We start from the raw sequence: 27,639 nt of genomic DNA, 5'->3' as shown, positions 1-27,639 counted from the left end.
AAGAGCAGGCGGGGATAATGACGCTCAAATCTGGAGGAGAAGAGATGTAAAAGGAAGGCAAGGCGAGCGATAAATAAATGAAGAGAGAGAGACTCAGCTTGCTTTCTCTGAACCGGGCAGACTGACACAATTCCCTTGAGGCCATAAGGCGGAAAAGGCACAACTGGTGAGCAGATTGCTACTGGATATCCCCAGGTTGGGCATGTGTGGCACAAATGGCCTCCGCACCACACACACTAGACACTACCACTAAAGCTGATGATCATCTCAAGGATCATCAACATTCATGTAAGGTTACTTTGTCACCTTTTCATAGATCGTGGGTGTCAAAGCCCAGAGCCAGGGGGCAAATCTGGCCCGCAACATCATTTTATTCGGCCCGTGAAAGCAAATTAAATTTCCAAGTTGTTTGTTAAAGGACAACCGATGCCTCCGGACAAGTTGTGTCCATAATTTGTAAAATTGCTTCAAATGACTTCTACTGAGCGTATTTTAATAAGATTCCACCGCATATAGCTATATTTTACCTTTTAAGACTCGCGCTGAATATTCAGGAAGTCTTGTTTTTGGGTTGGTGACGATTCCTGATGTCACGTCACGGAGGGAACGCCCCTGACCGAGAAAGCGAAACACTGTAGCAGTCCTTTCATCACCTCAATGCATTCTTTGTTTGGTCTTAAAACTTCGTGTTGATGGCGAAATTAGATGGAAAATACATAAATAACGCAATGGTGAATCGTTGTGTGTTGCACCAAGACAACTATTTCATATTCGCTCACACAAAATCCCAGCAGACAAATCAGCCCATTTCCAACAGAGCTTGGGCGCCATCTTCTGCATTTTCTGGGTGCTACATTGGAGTCCAGATGCCTCAAAATGACACAGAATGACTTCTTTTATCGATTGCAAACATGTATGCTTTCCTCTTCAGAACTACAGTAAAGTCTCGTTATATCGATATTCTCGGGAGTCCGAAAAAATATCGATATAACCGGGACTATCGATATATCCGACCCTGTTTGCATGTAATTTTCTCCGTGCGTGCATAGAAATAGTATCGATATAACCGGGACTATCGATATATCCGATATCGATATAACGAGACTTTACTGTATTTGAATCATATTAACATATTATAACTGGATGAGTAACAAGAAAGCATCTTCTCCGAATCTGAAGTCATTGTTTTGATTCTCGAGCAAGGCAAGACGTCTTGGCGTGACATCACGTACAAGGGTGGGACCTTCTGAAACTGGCCACTTCCGGGTTCAATTTGAAGTAGTTTTTGGACACTTTAAGTCAAGGGTGTCAAGGTCATTTTTTGCCGCGGGCCACATTGTAGTTATGGTTTCCTCTCGAGGGCCGTTATGAATTTGGGGAACCCATTAGAATGTTTAAATCCCTTCAAATATTACATATAGAGCACACAGCAAATTAATGAATAACTCGTTTTCAAATCTGAAGTCAAGAATAATGACTTTTATTGTGGTTGACATCCAAAAATATGACATTTTGGCTCAGATTTTAGCAATCATCATGGAATTTAACAAGTTTGATTTGCTTTCGCGGGCCGAAAAAAAATGATGTGGTGGGCCGGATTTGGCCCGCGGGCCTTGACTTTGACACCTGTGCTTTAAGTCATTTTTATTGGTGTTTTGCATTTGACTAAAAATATCATCCTGCGTGTTTTGGGTATTTTAGGTGCTATATAACGTTTTTCTGATGTCAGTTAGGAAACAAAAAAGTGGTGTCGGTTGTCCTTTAAGCCTGAAAGCAAAATTTGAAATTTTCCCATGTAAACCTTTTTATTTCAAATTCGAAAACTACTAAAGGCTTTTTCATTTTGATTCATTAATTTGTTGTGTGCTCTGTATGAAATATGTAGAGGGGATTTAACATTCTAATGTCCCTGAGAGGAAACCGGAACTACAATGTGACGTGCGGCAAAAAAATGAGTTTGAAACCTTTGCCACATAAGTTTCACATGGTAACAACAATGTTGAGAAGCCTTCTTTTTTAATATGTCCATCACATCACCACTTGCTCTGCATCTGAGTCGCTCAACTCAAAACTGAACAAAAGGGGGCCAAGCTTCAGGCTTACCAGTAATATCACGTTCAAGAAACAGAAAAAAGAGGAGGAAGAAGACACCACCGAAAGAATTCTGTCAATGTACTTCACTTGAATTAAGAGAGGTGTGACTATTTACTTATTGTGGCACGGCGCTCTGTTCACCTCCTATTCGCCACTTTTCATTCCATTTCTTGAACTTCTTTCTCAAAATGCACATCAAAATTGAAATGGCAGATCAGTCGCAACCATTTCCAGGCTCACCCCCAAAGATTTACTCTGTGGGTGATAAACCGGATGCAGCTGCTTTTGAGGGTGGGAGGAGTTGGAACGTTTTTTTTTTTTTGAGACCCAGGACATGAGCACTGCTTTAACTTGCTCTCAACAGCACCCTCCACAGGCATGAAATCGTCTGTCAGCTGTTAAACACGTCGTCACAATATCAAAGAGAATAACCTCACCGGATACTCAAGGATCCTTTGCCTAATTCGCGTTTTGACATGCGCACAACATGTTGTATGAACGTTGCCGTTTTCTTACCACTTCATCGTCCGACCAACATTTCTCAATCAACTTTGGTACCGGCTTCTTCACCAGCCGCTGGAGAGCTTTGCCGGCATCGTAGCTGCTCTCATGAAGCTGCAGGGGGAAAAAAAAGATGACAATAAAAAACTAGGAAATGAAAAATGCAAATTATTGTAAAGCATTCAAATTGAACTCGGACTGAACTTTTTTTAATTGTAACAGGAATGGAGCATTTACCTTGAAAAAATCAATATAAAATAGGCTTGTTGAACTCCATTTTGCAGCAAAAATCCAATATTTTTTTTTTTTTTGGGCTCACTGGGCCATAGTAATTTTTTTTAATGTAACCAAATTAAACGGGATATTATTCCCAAATAAATCCAATTAAAATTCCAATAACTTGTATTGCCCATAAAACATTTTTATTGAAATAAAAATAAATTAACATTTTTAAGAATCTGTTTTTTTGCCTTTATGCTATTTATTTAGATACTTTGTTCTTTTCTTAGCAATTTTTTTTTACCTCTGGGATAAATTTCACAGTTTCATCACAGAGAACCTGTGCTACCAAAAAGACAGTGTTAAATATGTTCAAGTCACATGTATTGTGGCGTGAGATAGAGCCATTTCCCAACATGCTTGTTCCTCACATTTGGCTTTTTTTCTTGCCACTTTACATCTCTATTGTCTGCAGATAATGTATTTGTGGTTTAATGTCCAGCTGTCTACAGTCAGCTACTATTGGTCAAGGTGATGCTGTATTATGTTAGTTCAATTAAGGAGTTTGATACATACGACCATGAGAATAGTTGTTGATATCAATACTAGAAATGTCTTTTTTGAACGATACTTTTCAGATCTTTCCTGTATGTAACATCAAAAAAAAAACTAGTAGCATGCTTTTATTGTGAAAAGTGTAACATTTTAATCCCTTGGAGTACTGTTTTCTCCCACTATATTTACGATATTACCCTAGTATAAGTCTCAGGGAAAATTCTCATCTGTTTCGGCGTGTGCATTTTGTTGAGGAGATATATGATGACTGATGACAAAATATATTTCAAAGAATGGACAATGATCAAAAACCTCAGCTTGCACCTGAAAGGAAAATCCGAAACGCTGAGCAACGCCGACCGAGACAAAGGCAGTCGCAATGCAGCTTTGAGGCTGGTGTCATATTAAATTGGCTGCAAAATAGACATTAGTGAGGCTCTTCCTCTGAGGAAAAAAAACTAAAGTACTACTCATTGGAATTGCAAATCCATAGAGGTAGATTGACAGACAATGACCAGCCAGCTCTGTTAATGTATTGCTTTATAGAATTGGAATACAAATGCCCTGTTTATGGCCCCCTCTCATCTCCTCTGTAGGATTTTATATCTCTGTATTCAAATTTGGTCTGACAGCCACATCTCGCATTATATTTGATGTTAAAAGAAGCCCCCCGGAGGGAGAGTTTACTGCAGGAAGGTGCTCTGCTAGCTCAGGGGCCGTATCATTGCGTGTCACTGAAGCGATGCTGTAATGAGTGGACTCCCGGTGATTCAAACATTACGACGGTGTTTTTGACTATGTTAAACCGAGTGTTGCGAATGATGGTATGGCCCTTACAGTGTTGAGTGCGTTTAATGTAGTGTCATCTCGAGAGGCTGCGAGACATCCATCCTCTGTTGAGCCTCCGTCACACATCCCCGCAAAGGCGGCCATGCTCCTGTGGATGCAGCAGATAATCAACGTGAACGACCATAATAACTATATCACCCACGTTAGTTAGTGGCCTCCTTCAATATTACTGATCAATATCGGCCTCGATGGAAGCATAGCGATCTGTCATGAGCTGAGACAATTTGCTACGGTAGTTGGTCGTTTAACTGCCAATGATTGAAAAAGATGAAACACAGCAAAAATGAAAACAGTGTTTACAAATTGGAATAAATTATTTTGGGTGCAGTAGGTCACATATTGCAATGTGTAAAAAGTTGCTGAGTGTGTAGAGATAGGGAGAAAGCTGGATAGCTAGGTAGCTAGCTAGCTAGCTATTCTGCTAGCTAGCTAGCGACACACACTTTTTTTTGTAGCTCCAATTCAAAATTGCTTCATTGATTTTGGCACACATACTTCCCATTCTTTACATTTTATTACCAATATTGTAAAAAAATAGGTCAAGATAGTTGTTTTACGATATTTTTATACTCTTCCTTTACGAAACAAATGTTGATTTTTTTTTCCCCCCTTATATAAACAAACGTTGGGTGACACCAAAGCATGTGACTCGGGCTCACCTTGCGGCTCTGAGGTACATGAGAAGGTCACAATCGTTGACCCCCGGCATCCAGACCAGCTCCTCATTCTCTGTTATGGCCTGTCCACCAGAGGAAGGGAAAGGCTGCAGCTCTGGAAGCTTAGCCTAAATAGTTTGGGGTTGAGAAGGAGTAAGGCAGATGGTGTCACACTACAAATAGCACGCAGAGGAAAATATCACCTTTCATCAACATTTCACTCAAGGACAGGGATGGTGATACGGAGATGCGTCAAAGGCAATTGCACTTTATATAGTGTGGTGGATGATGGTATGCAGGATTTTATTGGGTTTATTCCAAATGAAAACGCAACCTCCCCCAATGATTTCATGTTGACAGACTGTATTAAATCATATAAATCACATAAGGCTCAAAACGATTCAAACCTCTGTCAAATGTTGAGTTACAGTGATATGTACTTGTTGTGTTCTGGGTAGAAATTATAAGACACAACCTTTCATAAAAAAAAAAAAAAAAAAAATACATCATTAAAAAAAATAAGATATTTGTATAAATTTAAAGGAGAACCGGCATCACTTTTTTTTGTTTTTTAACTGACATCAGAAAAACGTTTTATAGCATCTAAAATACCCAACATATATGGCTGTACAAAAGGCAAATGTCCTCATGGGAGGGAAAAACATTGCCAGAGGTCTGATCGAAGCTTTAAACGCACCCCCCCGCAAGAAAAAAACAGAACCCATACAAATTGTGAATGAGTTAATGCAGGAAAAAATGAGCCACATTCAAGCCATTCAAACAGAAGAATTTGCATATGCTGCAAAGAAACTGGAGTATTTTCCTATTATTAACCATCACATCTCAAAAGCCAAGTACGAGGCACTTTTGATGAAAACGTGATGAGGTGAAACAGACGTGGTCTCCCATTCAGTTCTAAGGTCCACCCATCTACTTGGGGACCGATGTATGCTCTTGTATTTGAACGTTGGTCATATTTGCGGGACTTGAAAAGTATTCTTTTTTTTTTGTTGATTTGATTGAATTGATGTGCAATCATACCAGCTAAGGTGTTTTGAGAACATTCACACAATTTCCAAAGTAAAATAAAACATTAAACAACAGCCATTTTCCAATGGAGAGGGCAGCTATACGATTTAGAAGAATGCGATGACTTACTTGGTGACTGGGGCCCACCCGGATTTCCCCCTGAGTGCTGTTTAGCCGCCTGAGGAGACAAAGGGATTGATTAAAACCGACATTATCGACTTGGAAACCTTTCAAAAAGTTTGCATTGTACTTGATGAATTAACTTTTAATGTGAAATTCAAACAACTCTTAACCATTCCAACACAACGAATTGGACAGCAGTACGTTTGCATGCTCGCTATTGTGAATGCACCCATAAAACGGAATCCTCTAAAAGAAAAAGAGGGGCAGGGGGTTGAGGGGGCCTCTGCAACGGCTGCCGGTACAAATGTCGGTAGCCATAGCAACTGCACTTTAATAACAGTGCTTCCAATCTCCAGCTGCAGTGGATTAAAGAAAATGACAAGCTGTTCCTTTTGAGAAGCCTTTCCCTGCGGTTGCCTAGGTAACAGCGCTGATTTTCATAGAGCCATGCGCAGGGCAGCCCAGAATGTGTCAGTGTGATTTGCACCCCGAGAAGCGCGCACTCCATCATCGGGAGTTGGCTGAAATACGAGAGGCCAGCTAGTCTGAGAGAGGTTCTTATTTGATTCAATGTTTTCTGCAGCGGCCATGATGTTCTTCGCAGAACAAACAGGACACAGTGGGGCAAACCAGTGCGGGAATAATTCCTTTTACAACAAGTTCAGACTCTGCATATCCCCAAAATTTAGCAAAATGCTATTTTTATGACAGACAATCCCATCGGTAACTTTGGTAACCAAGAATTATGATTGGTGAATAAATCATGGTGAGGGCACAGAGGACAAGCAGAGTTGGCATCAAGATTGACAAACACTTAATCATCCTTTCAGTTGTTCTCACGAGGACCCAACAATCCCATTTATGGGATCTTTTTCTTGAAGGGATAAATTGACGGTGAAGGTACACAAATCAACCCTGCTCAAATTTACAACTTTGAATATTAATTTTGCTGAGACAGAGTTTCATCATAACTGTGTGGTTCGACAGTGTGAAATGAACGTGTCCACACAGTCACTGACCGTATTAGCTTTACAGCATGCCCTGCCCTAAAGAAAAAAGGGGAAAAAGCCTAAATAACAAGGTGCTTTTTTGAAAAAAAAAAAAAAAAAAAAAAAAAAAAAAATAAATAAAAAAAATAAAAAAAAAAAAAAAAATTACAGACTATATTAATAGTCTAAGATGTAAATACACCACAAACTATAACCTTAAAACAAATTTCCCCATTGTGGGACTATTAAAGGCTTTCTGATTCTGGTTTAGCATTTTAAAACTCATTACTTTTGACATTTAAATAGCTTACCAATACAGGTAACGCGTTTGTTGTATTAAGTTCATCCTGTCTACTTGATATCTAATTTAAAACAGATTCTTTTCTTACAGACAGTGTATTGTAGGTGTTCAGACACAAACACGTCAGGGAGTTGAACACCTACAATACACTGTCTGTAAGAAAAGAATATGTTTTAAATTAAATTGAATACAGGTAACATCCAACTTACGACCGGGTTCCGTTTCGACAGAACGGTCCTAAGTCAAATGGTCGTGAATCGAAAAGCATTCAAAATGGCTGACGCGAGGTTTGTACGACAAGATAGTATACAATGTCAATCGGTTGTTTTTAAGCAATGTTTTCAATTGAATACTATTAAATACCAAAATGTTGACAGGTCGTGTTAACATCCAACTTACGACCAGGTTCCGTTCCGACAGAACGGTCGTAAGTCAAATGGTCGTGAATCGAAAAGCATTCAAAATGGCTGACAGAAGGTTTATACGACAGGATAGTATACAATGTCAATCTGTTATAATAATTCTGTTAGCATGAAATTAATAAATAATGATAATAATAGTGATATAATCATGAATATTATTATTATTATTATTGCGATGATAATAATAATACTACTCATTTCATTTATAAGCACCTTTCAAAACTCTCAAGGACACTTAACAGTCACAGGATAAGTTTTAGATTACTACACTAACTGAGTTCCACCACCTGCACATGCTTGAATTTTCTATCATTAATTCATGCATCCATCCATTTTCCATACCACTTATCCCTCATTAGGGTCGGGGGGGGGGGGGGGGGGGGTGCTGGAGCCTATCCCTGCCGTCTTTGGGCACTAAGCGGAGGACACCCTGAATTGGTTCCCAGCCAATCGCAGTTAATTCATGCATTGTTATTCTTATTTTAATGGGATGATGATAATAACTTTATTGGTCACATTATTTGATGCAAAAACGGGTTATATGATTAAATAAGGGAAGTAGGGAAGCAAGTTTATTTTGGTTCAAATGAACGCTATTGAGCGGGTCTATGAAAATGAATGAAAAAAAAAACTGAGAATGTGCAACAAGCCCAGCTGTTTATGACAAGCATTTCCAATCCAAACTTTGTGTGTGCTCGCAATCAGTCTTAGCTCCGCCCCCTTTATCAATTTCAACCAATAGCGGCGCGAGTGTGTGGCACACTGACATAATTGCTGCAGAGTAAAAACAAGAGACGAGCGAAATCGGCGGCTTTCAAACGCTTTTACCCACCGCCACGCGTGGCTTGTGGTTGTGTCAAGCATGCTTTGTGCGCAACCCACTGAGCGATTGTAAACAGGATTTGCAAAATGGAGCCACACTCGCCCCCGTTGTCCCCGATCGACGGAATGTGATACCGTCACGCAAAGCACGCTAGCGTGGACATCAACCGCGTTATTTCAGGTGTTGAGTCTCGGGATTCGCGAGCTCGAACGCACAATGACAGCGAAACAAGCGTATGATAGATAAGCAAGCGACGCTGTTCCGAGGGAAACGTACCTCCGGGGGCTGAACAAGTCGTCCATGTCCGACATGGATCCTTCTTTTGCGTGTGACACCGCGCGTGTGCGACGCTCCCCCCTGCTCTCACCTTATCTGTGCGTGGGTGCTCAAAATGGAGCGGCGCTTACTGAGTTTGTGCCGTGACCTCAGCAGCCCGAGAGCTCACGCACGGCGCCGTCAGCTCGCCTCGCTGTTTACGGGGGACGCCAACTGAGCATGTGCCGCGACCCCGTAGCGGCGGACGGCCAACCAGAGGCGCCGACACGCGTACGCACGAGTCGGAAATCGGTGCCCCTCTCAACCCACGACCACCCCCCCGCCCGTGTGTGTGCGCGCGCGCCATCATAAACACGGGTGCAATTGCGAGGCTGCCGAAGCGCCGCTTTGAATACCAAACGTGTGGAGCAGAGGAAGAGAAGGGAGGGTGGGGAGAGGTGAGAATGAACAGAGCTCGGTGAGAGGGGGGTGCCGTCAATTGGCAACCCTCCCACGACCACAACGACGACAGACCGTCGGTGCAACACGTGACAAGCCGCAACGAGTGAACGGTACCGGATTGGAATCACAATCGCTGGCTGACGTGTCTGCTTTAGTGACATTGTCGCACACCGTCCAGCAGATGGCGACATTTTTACAGTGGAACCCCCAGACAGCGAACGATACGGTTCAATCGGTTTTTGTAACAGTCACAATATTCATGTCGATGTAGAACGATCAGTTGTGGGGAGGCCAGTTGTGTAGAGACCGTGGCCCAGGGGGAGAGTCATAGAATGTCCTCTTCTCGCACGGGACACTTGCCTCCAATGTCACTCATAAAGGCACACGGCTGGGTATGAATGTCGGGTGTGAATGTCGGAGGGGCTTTAAGCTGCACACCGGCAACCACGCTTCAGTCAGCCCGCCTTCGGGCAGCTGTGGCTGCATTCCGAATTTACTGCCACCAGTGTGAACACGTGTGTGTGCATTAAAAACGGAGCCACTGTGAGTGCCGTGGGTGTCCAGAAAACCACCATATAAATCCTGTGCATTATTATATATGCTTTTTTATTTATTGTGTTTTAAAATGCCATTGTTTGGACAAACTTAATTTAAACTATTCCAACCAGAATCACAAATCGTTTGGAACTAGAGTCAGAAGCGGATTCATTCATATTCGGACAATTGCCAACCGCAGTCACCATCCATATTTTAACACAAATCTTTCCATTGTGAAAAATGATGGAACTACAATGTAAATTAGTAAACTTCAACTCTGGTTTAAGCATATATTTCAAGGATGGGGATAAATAGGGAAAGAAAAGCTTCTCACCTGGTCTCTGGGTTATATCCAAGGATATAGAAAAAGGAGTCAATGCGGGCTTTGAACTCCCTGGCAGCAAAAATGTCGGAGAAATGTGAAATGTTGCATTTCCCCCTGCGAAAGAGCAGACAAATAGTATCAGACACCATTGCGGCAGATAGGGACCATACTTGCCCTCAAAGAGCAAGAATCCACATAGAATTAACAGCAATTTAATATCCATTGGGAAATGTATACATGCACACATAGATAAAAACACGGTAAATGGTATATATAGATTATATATGATTCTGATAGACAGACAGACAGACAGAGAGAGAGAAGTAGATAGGTAGGTCGGTAGATAGGTCGGTAGGTAGGTTGGTAGGTAGGTAGATAGGTTGGTTGGTCGGTAAATAGGTAGGTAGCTAGGTAGGTATAGACAGACAGACAGACAGACAGACAGACAGACAGACAGACAGACAGATAGACAGATAGATAGATAGATAGATAGATAGATAGATAGATAGATAGATAGATAGATAGATAGATAGATAAAGCCCTATTGTAACGTGTTCCCTTTAACACAACTTTATCTAGTGGTTGGATAGCAGAACTGCAGGCACTATTGTAGCTTCCCTTCTATGCGCCTTATAATGCAGTGTGCCCTATCTTTTTTTTTTTTTTTTTTTTTTACGATGGTGGTGGGGTTAAAATAGGCCAATCATTGACTGTATGCCTTATACTCCAAAGCACTTTGGTGTGTAAAATATTGTGCAAAAACGAAAAAAAAAAAAAAAAAAAAAAAAAAAAAAAAAAAAAAAAAAATCAGACATTTTTAAAAATTCGCTGCTAAACATTCAAAATGTATTTTCTATGAAAACAAACAGCACAAAGGGGGAGGAAAAGCCACCAAATATGTTATACTTAAAATACATATTCAAGAATATGTATTTTGGAGTGGGGAGGGAATCTGAGTAAATGAATATTCTCAAATATGCGGGAGAGCCGCAGTGTTTTAAAGCTTCTGACTAGTATAAAGTCAACATCTTAATTAGACATTCCTGGGATGTACATGTATAAAACTCAAGTAAATCACTTTCCAGTGGAACACCACAATGAGACGGGACAGAATGTGAGCAATGACGTCTCTCTTTTCCCACTCCTAACTCGGGCCAAATTGTACTGCGACACCACACTGTCTGACCACTGACAACACGAAGATAAGTTGTCTCGCACAGACATCAGCCAACGCCACCAGTAAAAAAAAATAAAAATAAAGGGCAACGGGAGCATTTATCTTGAGAGAACTGCACCAATACAGCATCCCACTGGAATTCCATCCCATTTATCTGAAGCCCTGTTGTACAAGCTAAATAAAAGGGTGCGCCATGTTGGACAAGGCGTAGCTAATTTTTCCTAAAATTCGTGGTTTTGGATGACCGGGCAGAACGAACATAAATATACAGTAAAGTCTCGTTATATCGATATTCAAGGGAGTCCGAAAAAATATCGAAATAACCGGGACTATCGATATATCCGGTATCGATATAACGAGACTTTACTGTATATACAATACAGTGATACGCTTTAGCTAACGAACTTTTCGCCTTACGAACGTTAAATTCGCGAGAATATAATCTTGGCATACAAACTATTTTTTTGGGAAAGACACGGAGCGCCGCAATGAGTGATGTGTCGTTCTGCCTCTTTTGTGGTGCTACACGAAGTTTTCAGACCAGCCAAGTACAGCCAAATGCATTGACGCGATGGAAGGACTATTACAATGTGTCCTTTTTTTTTGTCAGGGGCGTTCCTTCAGTGACGTAGGGTGAGGATTCGTTACCAACTCACAAACAAGACTTCCGGAATATTCGGCGCGAGTCTTAAAACGTAAAATATAGCTATATGCGGTGGAATCTTTGTAAACTACGCTCAGGAGAAGTCATTTGAAGCCATTTTACAAATTATGGACACAACTTGTCCGGAGACGTCGGTTGTCCTTTAAATCACATTATTCCGTGCAGTCATTTCACAATCTCGGAACAGATTTCCGGTTTATCTTCGGAGTTCAATCGTATACTGTGGTCATATTGGGTCCAAAATGATATCCACCCTTTGTTTGGAATTGCAGTTGCAGCACTTGCATTTTTTTTGGGATAGATAACATTGAGTACGTACGAGAATGCTGCAGCCATATTGAGATATGAGATCATTTGCGCATACCTGAGAGCAGCAGCATGATACGTGTCCACATAGTCAGAGATGAAGAGCTCTCGACTCCTGACCACTGGGTCTGTGATAACCAGCTCACGGCCGGAGTCTGGGAAAGAAACGAATGGAGCGTGTTATCTGCTAAGCATGGAGTGACCAAAAAAAAAGCCATGTGTTTAACTCATCATATCAGGACAGTCACTCTTTATGTCGTGAGTCATAAATACATTCGGAGAGGTCAATAATATGCCCTATAAATGAGCAAAGCCAATAAAATGTGTTCCCCCTGAGGGGAGGACATCATGTCTTCGACTTCAATGACCCTTGGAGAAGAAGGGGGTGGGGTGGCGGGAGCATCTCAGCAGCGCAGAGAATGAAATGGCACTTTGATGAACGAGCTGATTTGTTGTGATATGCTGAGACCACTGTAGTACGACCTTGTGACATTAATCCTCATAATACAGAGTCCCTGTTGCAAGGACGCGCTGCGGACGGCATCGCACCACACTGACACTTTTTACCCTACGGTAAGACAAATCAAAAATATGCTGCGCTCAGTTCCTAAAACGGATGGCGTGAACTAAAAGCCTTGCTTCTGACCCTTGTTTAGTTGTCACTGTTTGTTTATGCATTTGACCTCGGATTCCAGGCCCCCGCTGGTACGGTGTATATATTTAGAGGCATTTGCATACTGGGAGGTAAACTGAGAGGAGTGCTGTCATCGGGGCGCCGCTCGCTAACAGGATTTGTCAACAGGTGAGCAGCTTGTGAAAAGGTGCACACATTAGCTCCTTATTGTTTTGAAAAGGAGTTTAAAGAAGCACTTGAAATGTAATGTCGACAAGTACAGTAAAGTCTCGTTATATCGATATTCAAGGGAGTCCGAAAAAATATCGATATAACCGGGACTATCGATATATCCGACCCTGTTTGCGTGTAATTTTCTCCGTGCGTGCATAGAAATAGTATCGATATAACCGGGACTATCGATATATCCGATATCGATATAACGAGACTTTACTGTATTTAAAAAAAATAGATGAGAATGACTATGAATTGGGGCGTAAATAAATAAACAAATCGCTAAATAAAAACATAAACAGATACATGAATAGACGAGTAAACAAACAAACAAATAAATAAAATATAAAAATAAAAAGTAAATACAAAAAGAGGTGATACCAACATATTCACATGTATTATTTTAAAAAATACAGTATTTTCCAGTGTATAAGGCGCACCCAAAAGCCTTGATTTTCTTGAAAAGATGACCCGGCCGCCTTATACGCAGGTGTGCCTTATATGTGAAGTAACATTGAGCCACAATAGGTCTCGCAACTCCGGTCAGCAGCTACCGACCTCATTTCCCCCTGGAGAAGAAGTCGCGCGTAGCCCCAGCCTCTACTGTAGCGCCTTATAATGTAATGTGCCTTATATGTTTTTATATATTATACACCGGAAAATACGGTACTCTTTTCACTCAAGGAGCAACCATTAAAAAAATGATTGTTTTGTTTTCCAGCTCATGTTTGTATATGAAATTGTTTATGTGTGCATCAGTTGGTCCACCCTTACCCCCCATTTTGTTGAGGATGTAGAAAACAGGGATTGTGTTTACTCCCCGGTGAAGTCGATCATGGGGAGAGTAACGGCCGTTGTTGAGACTGTGTATGCTCAAGGGCCACATGGCACTGCAGGTTATTAACACTTGACAGCACTGCTGTGTGGCCTGAGGGAGCGTTACCAAGGGAACAGTGGATGGAGCACCAGTGATTTCGCTCCTCTGCCCAGGACACTAAACCATGCTTTCCATTTGAAATACAAGCCACATCCCCTTCTTGTAGCCCTTATTACACATCTGGAGAACAGAAGTGCGTGTGTGTGTGTGTGTGTGTGTGTGTGTGTGTGTGTGTGCGTGTGCAAAGGAAAGATATGTGTGTCACAGTACACAAGCTCACCGTTCTCATTGTTGCGATCCTGCACCAGGTGCTGGTAGACAGAGTCGGGCACTTCTGATTGGCGGTAGTACCATTTCACATTCATCAGCAGATGGTCCCGTTTACTCTGCAATACAGAGAAATGACGTTGAGTTTGATCACACCGTCGCAAACTAGCCCCCTTGTCAACAAATGAACTACAAAGGGATATGTGAGTCATTTCAAGCTTGACTACAGCAAAGATAGGATGTGGGAAGTTATTGTCAGAACCGCGTGAGGTTCGTTTTACGCCCAATTAACCAGGTTGTGATTCAAATGAGCTATTTCCACATCATTTTTGCAGAAAATCGAAGCACGGATGCTCAAAAGACGGCCATCTACTGGTTTTGTTATCAAGTGCATTTCTGGAAAGGCTTGTAATTTCTTAGATGGCCACCAGGTGGAGGCACAGCAGTGATAAGGAAGTCTCACGTCGATGGCCAGTCAAAGAAAAAGGAGGGTGGGGAGAAATTGAGGCGAGGCATGAAAAGAGTAAAATACTGTTTTCATTTAATGTTATCATTTTTTTTGTGCTTTCCCATAAACTCAACTGAGCGTCACTGTCGTTTCATGGAACATTTATAGACACTGCTGGGCTAGGACACTATCTTGTGTGTATTAACCACCACTATCAGGATGGAAAAAAAGAAAGAAAGAAAGAAGTGAAATGTACGTCCCTTTTCTGTCTTATCCAATTTGTATGGAGGGAAACATGAGGTCAGAGTTAAGATATTTCGAGTACATTGTTCCGTTATTTCACTGGGGAAGAGGCTGAGCTGAGCAAATCATTCTCAAGCCCACCTCTGCTTTTCCCATTCGCCTCCAAATCCCTCCTTCCCCCGTTTAATCGTTCTCATTCCAGTGCTCCACTCCATTTTCTTCCCCTCAACCTTGAATACGATTGGAGGAAGTGAGCGTGGACGTGTTAAACGGCAGCTGGTATGCACTCAAGTCAGCTGCATTGACTCCTCTGGGGTGACGGTCAGTATTCACACATAACCACACACACACACACACTTGGAGTCGACAGAGAGCTACGCTAATGGACTGAGACAGAACCTCAGCAGAGCGTGAAGAAATCAGTGCGGTGACGCCATGGCCTTCCTCCCCCATGTCAAGTTTCCCCAACCGCCTCAGTGTCTTTCGACTTTCATAGGCATGATTGCTTTTAAGACAGTGAAGCAAGTAGTTTTCCAGTGCGAATACATAATTAAGGCTTAAAGAAGAAATGATACAAGTGTGCTGCCTGAAAAAAAAAGGATGTTGTAGCACCTGTGGATAGGCAAACAAAAAGCTTCATGTTGATAAAAAAACACTCATTTGATTACATAAAATGTTTCTTTTTGCGACATCATATCCAAAATAGATCCTGCTCCACAGAGCATATTGCCGCTTGGAAGCTCAAAGTGGCGTTAAGCCCTCTTGCACAGAATTCACAGAGCGACGGAAAGGAAGACAGAGTGCCACATATGGAGTACGGTAGATGTGGGGGAGAGGCATAGCTTTCAATTATGACTGCTGTAAAAAAATGTGGAAAGTAAATCAAAGGGGGTTGTTGAACAACGAAGAGTGGCTATAAAAGGATTGCTTAGATTGAACTGGATTTTGATGAAAGCCATCAGTGAAAACTAACAAAATGACAAAACGACAGCGCGCAGATCTTGCTCGTTGACTGTGTGTAAAATAAAACGCCGGCCATCTCGGTTCGTCCCGCCAGAGGCGAAACACAACCCTGCCCTGCTTCCTTCTGAGCCCCCAAACCCCGGGAATGCTCCTCATAAGCATACGGGCTAAAAGGCAAAGCCAGTGCTGAGAGGCAGAAATGAAAAAGGTTTTAAAAAAAGAGTGGGTTTGGATTAAGGTAGGGGGGAAGGGTGGGGGGGGGGGGTCTCTCGTTTGGTCAGACTTATAAATACAAGTGTCCCTGTGCTTTGCCGAAAGTCTCAAGAGGACAAGGCAAGCCCTTCATTGAGCATGGAGATATAAATCTGAGAGTCATGCTTTGGGGCTTGAACACAATGGCGGTGAATAACCCCGTCACCCCCACTATCCCGCCCACCGTCTCACTATCTCAGCTTGGCCTGTGGCATTCCTGGCCCCACTCAGAAACCCAAGAAAAAGAAGAGGCCCGCAACAGTTACACTAGAAATACTTTAGAAAATATCCCTCCAAAGCAAATATCTTTATGAATAAAGAAACCAATGGTGGCTTTTCATCTGCTTTCTAAAAAGCAAGCAAAAGAACATTATGCCAGTTAGTTAATTCTCCTTCTCGCTGGCTTTGGCCGCCTGGCCCCTTGAATGCATCATGGGTGAGCGCTTCTCTTTGTGTGACTGCATGGGTGTGCAGTCACCTCTACAGCTGGGGCCGCCGTGCACGCACGTCACAATGAAAAGCGTAAGACGGAAGAAAGAACGTAAATGTGTGTTCATTTAAGGGAGTAAATTGTAATGGGGGTGTGAATGGAGGATTAATTCCATCTTTCCATTCAGACAGGTTGCAATTAACTCATTTGCTGCCATTCCCGAATTTATTTGGGAATTGTAAAGTGTGACGTGGAGCGCCATTCCCGAATTTGTTCAAGTTTTTTTTTTCTTGCTTGGGTGCCGATAAAGCGCTGGTCAGACCTCTGGCAATGTTATTACCCTTCCACGACGGGGCAGCCTTTGCCTTTTGTCCATGTTAGCACTTTGTTACAGCTTCACCTGTTGTTAAAGCGCTATTTAAAACAGACAAGTTGTGTCCATAATTTGTAAAATCGCTTCAAATGACTTCTACTGAGCGTATTTTACAAAGATTCCACTGCAGATAGCTATATTTTACTTTTTAAGACTGACGCTGAATATTCAGGAAGTCTTGTTTTTGAGTTGGTGACGATTCCTGACGTCGCGGAAGGAACGCCCTTGACCGAGAAAGAAGAAAGGACGCTGACAAAAGTTCCCAGGAGACAAATCAGCCCATTTCCAACGGAGCTCGGGCGCCATCTTCTGCATTTTCTGGGACGCTACGCATCAAAATGACCCAGAAGAACTTCTTTAATCGATTGCAAACATTTATGCTTTCCTCTTTACAACTATATGAATCATATTCATAACTGAATGAGTAACAAGAAAGCATCTTCTCCGAATCTGAAGCCATTGTTTTGATTCTCGAGCAAGGCAAGATGTCTTGGCGTGACATCACGAACAAGGGGGCGGGACCTTCTGAAACTGGCCACTTCCGGGTTTAATTTATAGTAGTTTTTGGACACTTTAAGTCATTTTTATTGGTGTTTTGCATTTGACTAAAAATATCATCCTGCGTGTTTTGGGTATTTTAGATGCTATAAAGCATTTTTTCTGTCAGTTAGGAAACAAAAAAGTGGTGTCGGTTGTCCTTTAAATCAATATGTATGTATTGTGTTTTGTGCAGAAGCTCCCATTTCAAGCTCCGATACCTCCAGACCCATGACTGTTTATAATAATAAGACTTTTTTATTTTAGTGCCTTTCAAAACTCTCAAGAACACTTTACAGTCACGGGATAAGAATCGTTTTTTGTTTTCTGCGGGTGAGCAGCAGCAGCCATTCGCGCCAGCGTTCACTCAACCCGGAAGTAACACAACTTCACTCCACTAATGTGAGTGTTTATATAGACAGACTACACTATACAATACAATACAATAAATCCAAATTTATATAGTGTTTGCACAACAGCTGCAGCTGTAACAAAGCGCTTCACATAATAGTCAACACAAAGCAAAATACAGTAAAGTCTCGTTATATCGATATTCTCGGGAGTCGGAAAAAATATAGATATAACCTGACTATCGATATATCCGACCCTGCGGCATGTAAATTTTCTCCTTGCGTTCATAGAAATAGTATCGTAATAAGCAGTACTATCGATATAACCGATATCGATATAACGAGACTTTACTGTAATAAACATAACAAGACATGAAAACATGGACAGTTGTGCAATCTTAACGATTTTCTCCATGTACTCTATGATGTTTGAGTCCAAGACAAAGACTTTATTACATGAAGCAGTTCTAGATGAAAGAGGAGAGGACAAAAGCCTCCTTTTCACCAGTGGATTAGACGTTATGTAGTCCTAAAACTCAATATTCTGTGGATTCTGCAATTTCCGTACAAATGACAAAAACCCTGGCACTTGGGTAGACACATTTTTGCACATTGTCTGGCAGTGAATGAGATAAAACAATTCTTTTCAACGCGAAGCGAATGGCGAGCCTCATACCAGTCCACGTTGGTCTTTATCTCACATCTGTTCACCGCGGCCTTTCCAATAAAGTTATTGCTGAGTAAGCGAACGGCAACAACTTCAGAGAATATTATGACAAACAGCGTGCCGCAAACCTCATGCTCTCCTTTCCTACCGCACACTGTAACACAAGCGCTTTGCTTTTAAACTAAACCAGACCCCTCTTGCTCCCACACGCCAGGCCCCCGGTGCACCTCATTAACAGGAAACCTCTGTTTATTTTCTCTGCTTTTCAAACACTCTCTTCTTCCTCTGCTAACTCTGTTAGCGACCCCCTAGCCCCCTGCCGTCGCCCCCTCTGGTGACATCAGCAAGCAGGATCTATGACTTCCTTCAGGAGCTGGAAGGAAGGAAAGACGGGTGTGCAAGAAATGCAGACAAACGGACAGCAGTCGCGCGGTGCTAGCAAGGAATGTCGAGCGCTTTGGCTTGGCTAGCAGGCGCTGTTGTGCTAACAGCTTAGTAACCCCCTCCCCCCGTCCCAGAGGGCAGGGGTGGGCCCGAGCATAGTCAATCAGTGCTGGTAGCAGTGTGACATTGACAGGCAAAGGCTCAAAATGGCACAGAGGACAAGCTCTTGGGGGCGGGTACATGGGGGAGAAGTGTTTCACCGCCCCAGCCGCAAAGGCGGTGGGGTGGGGTGGGGGGTGTGCACGACCGAAGAACAAAAGACTGATTGTAGCATTTGGAAGCAGAGATGAAATCTGGTAGGACTAATCTTCCATTCTAACATGATAAGATTAGTGAAGTTGGGGGTGAGGAAGGATGAGCTGGTTGGGAGGATCCGCACGTGCACGTGGAACAACACACGTATGCAAGACAAATATGACGGGAGCCTGGTTGGAAAGCATTTGCACCTTCCTCTCTTGCGTTTTCATCTTGCTCTCCACTAATTTACTCCTTCTTTTTTTGCGAGCTGGAGAGATGTGCCAAACACACCGACACTCAGTAAACGCTTCCATCTGGATGACACACACTCCCAAACAACTATTTCGCCGTGTGTGTGTGTGTGTGTGTGTGTGAATATAAACTGGTGGGATAGACGAGATCTGCTGTGCTCATGTAATCTTCAACATCACGACGACTGACAAAGAGAAAGGGGGTTAGCAAGAAACGCCGGCTTGCAATGAGCGAACACATACACACACACACACACACATTCATGCACACACAAATCACAGGCTTTCAGGATAAGCATCACTTTTCTTCTCCCAGCCCCGCGGTCGACTAAAGCAGGCTGAAACCGTGTGTCAGAGGTAAAAGACAGCACCTCTAAATCAGGCTGTGAGAGGAAGCGGCAGCAGAATTCCACTCTGCACCCCAGCCCCTCCCCCAATTCACTCTGTACGGGCTTTACAGCGGCCACTGGGATGAAGGAAGGACTACTGGACCCCTCAAGCGTTCCTGTCTTCAGTACATTTAATAAACACTAAACAAACATGGATTACAATATTGTGGAAGGGGAACTGTGCACAGTCTGCTTTGCCCGTTCAGGAAAGAGAGCAAATAGAGGCCATGTGTGTGGAAAGGAAAGATGATTATGATGAGCAGGACGTGGAGGAGGAATAAGTGTGTGTGTGTGTGTGTTGGAAGAGAGGGGGCAAGTCCCAGCTGTGGTGGTGGTTCTGACAGAACCTTTGCTCCGAGCCTACACAGGGGCGCCTCTCCCTCCGCATCCCTTTGGCTTGACCTGTTTGAATATCGAATGCGGTGATCTCTGCTTTGAACACACCGGGCCCATCTGTCAGCGTAGCTCCATATTAGATGAACGCTTCAAAGGTGGTAAATTTTGCTCTCCCTTCTGCTGCTTCTTTTTTTTAAAGCCATTGGCCATGTCTGCCTTACACACCAAAACATTTGAAGGAACAGGAAGAAACATCTGCTTAACATACATCCATAAACGGATGTATACTCAAACCTTCAAGTATAAACTGAATGAAAATGGCTGAATGGATGAAAAGGTTTCTTCAGCCGTCATCTGTACTTTTTTGAAGGTGCCGGACGTTTCGCTCCTTATCCAAGAAGCTTCGTCAGCAAACCGAAGTCTTACTGGTAGTTTCAGTCCTATATATACCCCTACTGTCACGTCTGGACACTGGCAGTTTCGGTCCTATACATACCCCTACTGTCACGTCTGGACAGTAGGGATATATATAGGGCCGAAACTACCAGTAAGACTTTAGTTTGCTGACGAAGCTTCTTGGATAAGAAACGAAACGTCCGACACATTCAAAGAAGTACAGATGACGGCTGGAGAAACATTTTCATCAATGGACCATTTCTGTACGACTGAGAGCTTACACAGACGAAAATGGCTGAAGCGCATTCTCTTTTTCCCTCTTCTTCATAATATACAATATCATAACAATCCCTCGAAGCCATGCTGCCTCAAGGCAGTGAGCAGCAAACAAATGAAATCACGCGCTAATCTGATTGGATGCATAATCCTCCTTTCTGCCAAATGGTATTGTTGAGTTCAGTTTGGTAAGCCAGGGTAGACCTTGATAAGTTTGGAATTTGGAGCTTTAGAAAAACGCCGCCGTCAACCGGTGATGCCGCATCCTGCACTGTAAAAACAATCTGCAATTTTGACTAGGTAAGGTTATTACGTTGAGCATTCGTCGCCGCATAAAATGTGTGTGAACGCTTGACTACCTACCCATCATTCCAGGTTTCTAAAAATAGATCTTGTAAAGAAGAGCACAACGGGGATAAAACCGCTGCTAGCAGCAGCAAACAATATCATACGATACGATGAAAACAAGAGAGGGGAAAACAATTTTCACGAACCATCAATAAAACAATCAATAAAACGGCAACCAAGTGTAATGCAATTTGGGATTTTGAGGTTTCTATACAATACATATTGATTTGTATAGAATTTCAACAATGAGCACATGTGTTGCGAACAGAGCAAGAATCAGTCCAAATACTGTCCGTAGAAGTATGAGTTTAAAAAAAGGGTGGGGCGTGGGGGCTTTCTAGGTAGGCCCACTCAATTTTAAATGTTCCAAAAAGCCCCAGAGGCAAAGACTATATGCATGGCAGAAATAATAAGAAAACGCATGATGTTGACCATACGAGCCTGCACCCACTGAGCACCGGGGGTGAGAACGGACAGAGAACACTAACCTTGAGCCCAACATAAATATTTGTCTTTGACTGAAGAAAAAATGTATTCGACGCAAAGCGCGGTAGGATAAAAACAACAACACAATCACTCATAATGATGATTATCTTCAGAAGAGCAATACAAAGAACTGAGGATTGATTTAGTCGACACGCACACAAAAAAAGAACAAGGCTATTGACTAGAATGCAGATCCAAGTGAGACTTCAAACGCTGGCTGTGTGAGGACAGATGGAGGCAGTTAGTGGAGCTCATATCTGCTGTTCAGATCATAATACTGACTTTATTTTTCAAGCCCTAACGCTCAACGAGACAGAGTTACAGCCTGCCAGAAAACATTGTCATTTCTGCCTACAGCCTTTCATTTAGATGCTTCAAAGCCAACTAGCTTTGATACCTGCCTTTCTTGTGTGTGTGTGTGTGTGTGTGTGTGTGTGTGTGTGTGTGTGTGTGTGTGTGTGTGTGTGTGTGTGTGTGTGTGTGTGTGTGTGTGTGTATGTGTGTGTGTGTTTGTGCGTGTGTGGAGCCTGGGATCTTTAATTTGGACCAGAGACTTGCTGGGTCTCAAGGCAATAACTCAGAAAGGAACCCCCCTACACTCCCCAGTGTATATATATATATATATATATATATATATATATATATATATATATATATATATATATATATATATATATATATATATATATATACACTCCCCATATGTGTATATATATATATATATATATATATATATATATATATATATATATATATAGTTTTTGGGCTACACACTTTTCGCCTTACACACTGTCATTCTCTCCGACCTGCCACTCCATTCCATCAAGCATTCAACGACCATCACAAAGGAAATTAAAATGACTTTATTATACAGTGCAGTGTATTTCTTCCATTACAATACAATAGCACATTGATTATACATAGAATAAAGTATATTGTGTGTAGTTTTAAGGCTTAAAAATTATATTTTATGGAGACCTGGGAACGGATTATTCTCATTTTAATGGTTTCCTATGGAAAATTAAATTTTGGGATACACACTTTTGGCCTTAGACACTCTGTCTGGGAAACAATTAAGTTCGTAAGCCAAGGTATCACTGTATTGTATTTTGTACAGTTGCACCCATTTCAAGCTCCGATATATTGAATAAAAGATAGACCACATTTCTGCTGGATGTTACGTTGTGTCAAGTGCCTCAACCTGTTTTGCTTGGGAAGGCATTTTCCTGAAATCCATTGTTTCAGCATTCCCTAATTACCATAATGGCATAGCCTGAAAAGCTAATGAGACATCTCACTTGTACTGGACCGTCTGGACAAATGAGGAGGGGGAGGGCAGAGCATCACGTCAGGAGGATATGAATATCAGGCTTTGTGTCGATGTGTGTGGACATAATGGACACTTGCCCGGATGACTAATCCAAACCTTGGGTGTGTGTATGTGTGTGAACATGCACGCACATGTGCGCGTTTAGCCTCCTGGGCAAAGCATGGCAGAGAAGGAGTTGTGGGCTGACTGTGTGCAGTAACGGAAGACAGGAAATGAGAAAGCTTGCCGAAGCTTGCGCTAATTGACACCGCCCCGAAACGATTTAGCGCACGCACACACATACGAGCATGAACAATGAATGCTATAAACACACACGCTGCACTAACGTTTCACCCTTAATGTCGCTTGCCGGCATGAACAAAAGTGCAAATTGCAAATGATTCGAGCAATACCGGGGGGATGTCAACAACATTGCAGACACCGCACAAATATTGTTTGCATCTTGCTGGCAGGAACATAATCATTGCAAATAAATGTGTTTTAATATCCGGAGTTGTGATTGGCAATTGACTTGGCTTCCTTTATTCATTCACTGCCAGTCCTTTTCAAAGGAGAATTGCCAAATTTGACAGCAGTTTGACAGAATTTTGACTGATCTTTCAACAAAAGAAACACAGAGACTCTTACTTCTGTTATTTTCTCTTGCCAGTTTTGACCTTTCTCCTGTCTTGGGTAATTAGCAGTCGAACGGGGGTCTGTTTCACCCCCCCCCCCCCATTCCCCACCAAAAACAAAACAAAACACTAGTTTCAGACCAAAAAGCAGAGAAACTAGCTGCATGTAAAAAGAATCACATCAAGTGGACGTGTGGCTTAGATGCTAATATGCTAATATATATATATATATACATATATACATATATAGTTTTTATTTTTATTTTTATTTTTTTGGGGGGGGGGAGGAGGAAATGACACCTCCAGATATAAAAACAACCATCAACCAGTCAGGCTTTGTCACCAATCATCAAGACGATCAGAAAAATAAATATTTCAACATATTGAGTAAGTGTGTCATCATTGAGGGTAATGACCAGACGGCCCACCAAAGCCATAGAGAAAAACTCATTTGGGGTGGGGGAGGGTCAACATTTTCAACCATAAATGCCTACTAAAAACACAGATAAACATTTCAGACACAGGAAAAAAATATATATCTCTATCTATATACACAGAAACCTTATATTATTAACAATGGCAGCACGGACCTATGCTTGCTGTAATGTCTTATTTTGGAGAGCCGTTCAATGATGTCATTGATTGATTGATGACATTCCAAATGATCACCATCAGTGTCACTTTTATCATGAGGCAAATTTGCAGATAGGCTTGATTTGTCCTCTTCATCATGCTGCAACGAATCCCATCGGTCGCAGTGGATTTTCACCCCCCCCCCCCCCACACACACACACACTGTTCCACACTATCAGCATCAATTGGCAAGCATCAGCAATTGTTGCTCTTGTAAGCGTTATTCTTACACTTTTCTCTTCACACGTATCCATATTTGGTAAAAGATTTCATCATTCAAGCCCCCCCCCACCGAACCATGCAAATGACATATGAATATTCAGTATGGGGGCGGAGTCAGATCATTTCATTGTGCCACTGTGACGTGTTCGGATCTAATGACACACTCGTTGATTTCATTGGCAGCATGAAGTCGAAGTACCAGAGGGGCGGGGTGTGGTTTATAGTCCGACAAGTAAGTAGCTCAATGACTTCTTGCCCACGTTGCCTGCCTCAATTCCCCCAAGACACAATCAATCATCATTCAGTTCCAAATCAATTTGGACCATCCCAAATTGTGCGCACATCCTCGGATCTGAGTTCTGAGAAGAGGTGGAAGGCTTCCCTGCGTGTGCACATGGAGCTGATATGAATATGTCATTCATTTAATATGTGCCACGGCAGCAGTCATTTCCGCATGCATGCTCAGAGACAAACATTCAAAGATGTTTGCGTAGTAACAAAAACGCCCAGGAGAACGGTGACACATGGCTGAGAGTTAATGAAGTGAGAGGCATGCAAAAAAAAAAAATCTGTTCTAAAAGCTGAAACAGGTCCAACGGCTAGCTTAGAACGGCTCAAGCATGAACAATTGTATTGTTTTATTCGGCATCTGTAGCTATCCATCGCTCTGCCTCCCTCCCTGAATGTGGATCTGAAGGTGACCTTGCCTATCATTCAGTCTCTGGCGATGACACCGGTCATTATCGTGAATACGGCACCGCTAAGCACTGAGGAGTAGGTGACCCGCTATGCACAGTCGCTTTGTACAATATGCAAATAGGTGCATGCAAATGACCAACCCGCATGCAATGATAACATCAGCGCAGATGCAAATTCGGTAAATATGTGCATGTGTTTGTACTCAACGCTACGTCCCTACAGCTGTGGCATACAAAATCAAACAGCTACTTAGGGCAAATGAATAACTGACGAGTCGCGTGAAAACAACTCACGGAACCCCCTCTATCTCCCCCCCCCCCCCCCTTTACACACATACACAAAGCATGGAGCAGCCTCCTGCCGTGCTGCAACAAGAGATTTATTGTCGACGACCCAGCTGCAATAACAAGGCATGGCCAGTGCTCAAAGGATGTGAAACACATGACTCTCAGTCTAGACTGACAAAAAACAGTTGCCTTCTTGTCACATCGTTATGGGCGCAACGTTAAAAATACACCAAGTGACCAGAAGAGCCGCTATAAATGATCTCATTTTCTGTTTAGTTTGTATTCCAAGAGTCACATGCAAGGAAGAATGATAGCTGTTATACATCTGTGCCTTTTGGACTCATTTCGCATAATTGTGACTTCAACATGGAAGACACTTTAAATGGACGCGAGAGATCAAGGGAAAATGCACATATTGATGTGTAATAACAACGTAATAACAGTGTAATAACGTTCATGGATATCATAGGCATATATATAAACAAAAAGAGGAGGTGTGCACTTATCGAGAGGGGATACAGCATACATTGAGAGAACAATAACCAACATAGTTCTGTCAAAAAAAGGATATAAATAGGCTTTATTGTCACACTCTCACACACACACACTGACCCAGACAACACAGCAAGTGTGTGTAAATCAAAAGGCATATTTGAATCTCTCGTACAGAGTGACGAAGGCTGCATTTGTTTTGTCTGGTTCGAGGAGGCATTTTACTGTCAATGGTGGAATTACTCGCTTCAGCTCACTCTATCCGGGGAAAGAGAGGACGGCTGTTTAGCCGCAGTGACAACAAAAGACAAGCAAAGAATAGGGAAGAGAGGTCAGAGGTGTCCCTGCGATGGTGTTTTCTTTATGTCTACGACTTCAACCACGTCGGTGTTGTGTGGTGTACAAGTGGCCGGCCGGGTCAGTGTAATTAGCTATGAAAGCGCGCTTGAGGCAGGAAAACAAAATAAAAGTCCGAAACACATTGAGGCCATTACAATGAGGAACCCCCCCAAACCCCTCCCAAAAAAACAGCATCACGCCACACAAGTGGATGATGCACGCGCTTTTTATAGGGGAGGCTTCCAAACCGCCGCAAAGGAAGCGTCGGTTTAAAGCACTGAGCTGTTCTCCCTCACATCCTGCCTCCCAGCTTTGAAAGGCGACACGGGTCACTGTATCAGGTAGACAGAATTGCACACAATCCTGTCAAAGCAACCACTAAAACCAAACACGAACCGGATGAAGCAAGAGCTGCGAGATATGTCATGTATGTGAACTTAGATACCACCCTCCCACAGACGCTCTCCTTGGCTACTGGCCGATAAGGTGATTTGACGTTGCGTCGTTTGGCTGTGAAGAGAAATTTGACTAACAGTGTCGCTATCCAATAGCGAGGCAGCTCTCCCGAACAGTGGGTATCATTGCCTTAGCAGCCCATACATTACTGCGGTCCATCCACGCCCCCGTAGCATGGCGCGACCAATGTGGGGGAGCGGCAACCAAACAAACAAACCCTGGGATCCTCCCACGGCGCTGGAATGGAGGAGAATGCTCAAAATGTGCCGCTTCAGCTGGTGATTGACACAAAGCCTCTTGTTTATACCGGCGCCACAGAGATTTGCATACGTTTACCATACCCCCACCTCCACACACCCCTTCTGGTGTCCTCATGAGTACCCCCACCACCCCCCCTCCCCCCGTCCCTGCATGAAGTGGATATTACCCCACCCTGCTGCTCTGATATTGATCAACCTCCTCCCTCATCCCCCTTGCTCCCCCTTTCTTCTCTCTCCTCTCTTCATAACCCGCTGCATTGATTCCACCTCTCCCTCTGAGGCCGCCGGCGTGGAGTGATTACACACACAGCTCACGCATACACAAACACCCATGTCTCAGGCACACGTATACACACACACACACACACACACACACACACACACACACACACACACACACACACACACACACACACACACACACACACACACACGCACAGACACACTCTGGCGGCTATGAAGCTAAGTGGCTGTTGCGGCAGTCTGTGAAAACACAGTTTCTTTTCATTGGAGGTAAGCGGTGATTTCAAGCTTAGCATTACTCTTGCAAATATGGCCAGCATAGGCTGTTAGCAAGGCACATCGACATGTGTGCTCATGTAC

General features: G+C 42.8%; 1 protein-coding gene across 3 annotated transcripts in view; it reads right to left on the bottom strand.

Annotated features, from left to right (window-relative positions):
• The window catches only part of rerea (arginine-glutamic acid dipeptide (RE) repeats a), a 101,763-nt gene that overhangs the window by 26,561 nt on the left and 47,563 nt on the right, over positions 1-27,639 (bottom strand). For 2 of the 3 annotated variants that reach the window (XM_089012354.1, XM_089012346.1), the window contains exons 4-10: positions 14,292-14,397; positions 12,346-12,442; positions 10,150-10,254; positions 6,033-6,081; positions 4,878-5,002; positions 4,207-4,306; positions 2,611-2,709 (exon numbers count right to left, since the gene is read on the bottom strand). In XM_089012354.1, the coding sequence (XP_088868480.1) occupies positions 2,611-2,709; positions 4,207-4,306; positions 4,878-5,002; positions 6,033-6,081; positions 10,150-10,254; positions 12,346-12,442; positions 14,292-14,397 (681 nt within the window). Of the gene's footprint in view, positions 1-2,610; positions 2,710-4,206; positions 4,307-4,877; positions 5,003-6,032; positions 6,082-8,837; positions 9,066-10,149; positions 10,255-12,345; positions 12,443-14,291; positions 14,398-27,639 lie in introns of those variants that run through there. The other variant, XM_089012362.1, reaches the window with a different exon arrangement.

Source organism: Hippocampus bargibanti, linkage group LG01 (genome assembly GCF_051943395.1).
Source record: "Hippocampus bargibanti isolate YZ-2025 linkage group LG01, ASM5194339v1, whole genome shotgun sequence".
NCBI lineage: Eukaryota > Metazoa > Chordata > Actinopteri > Syngnathiformes > Syngnathidae > Hippocampus > Hippocampus bargibanti.
The sequence above is the reverse complement of the archived record's forward strand: the minus strand, read 5'-3'. Positions and strand labels throughout refer to the sequence as shown.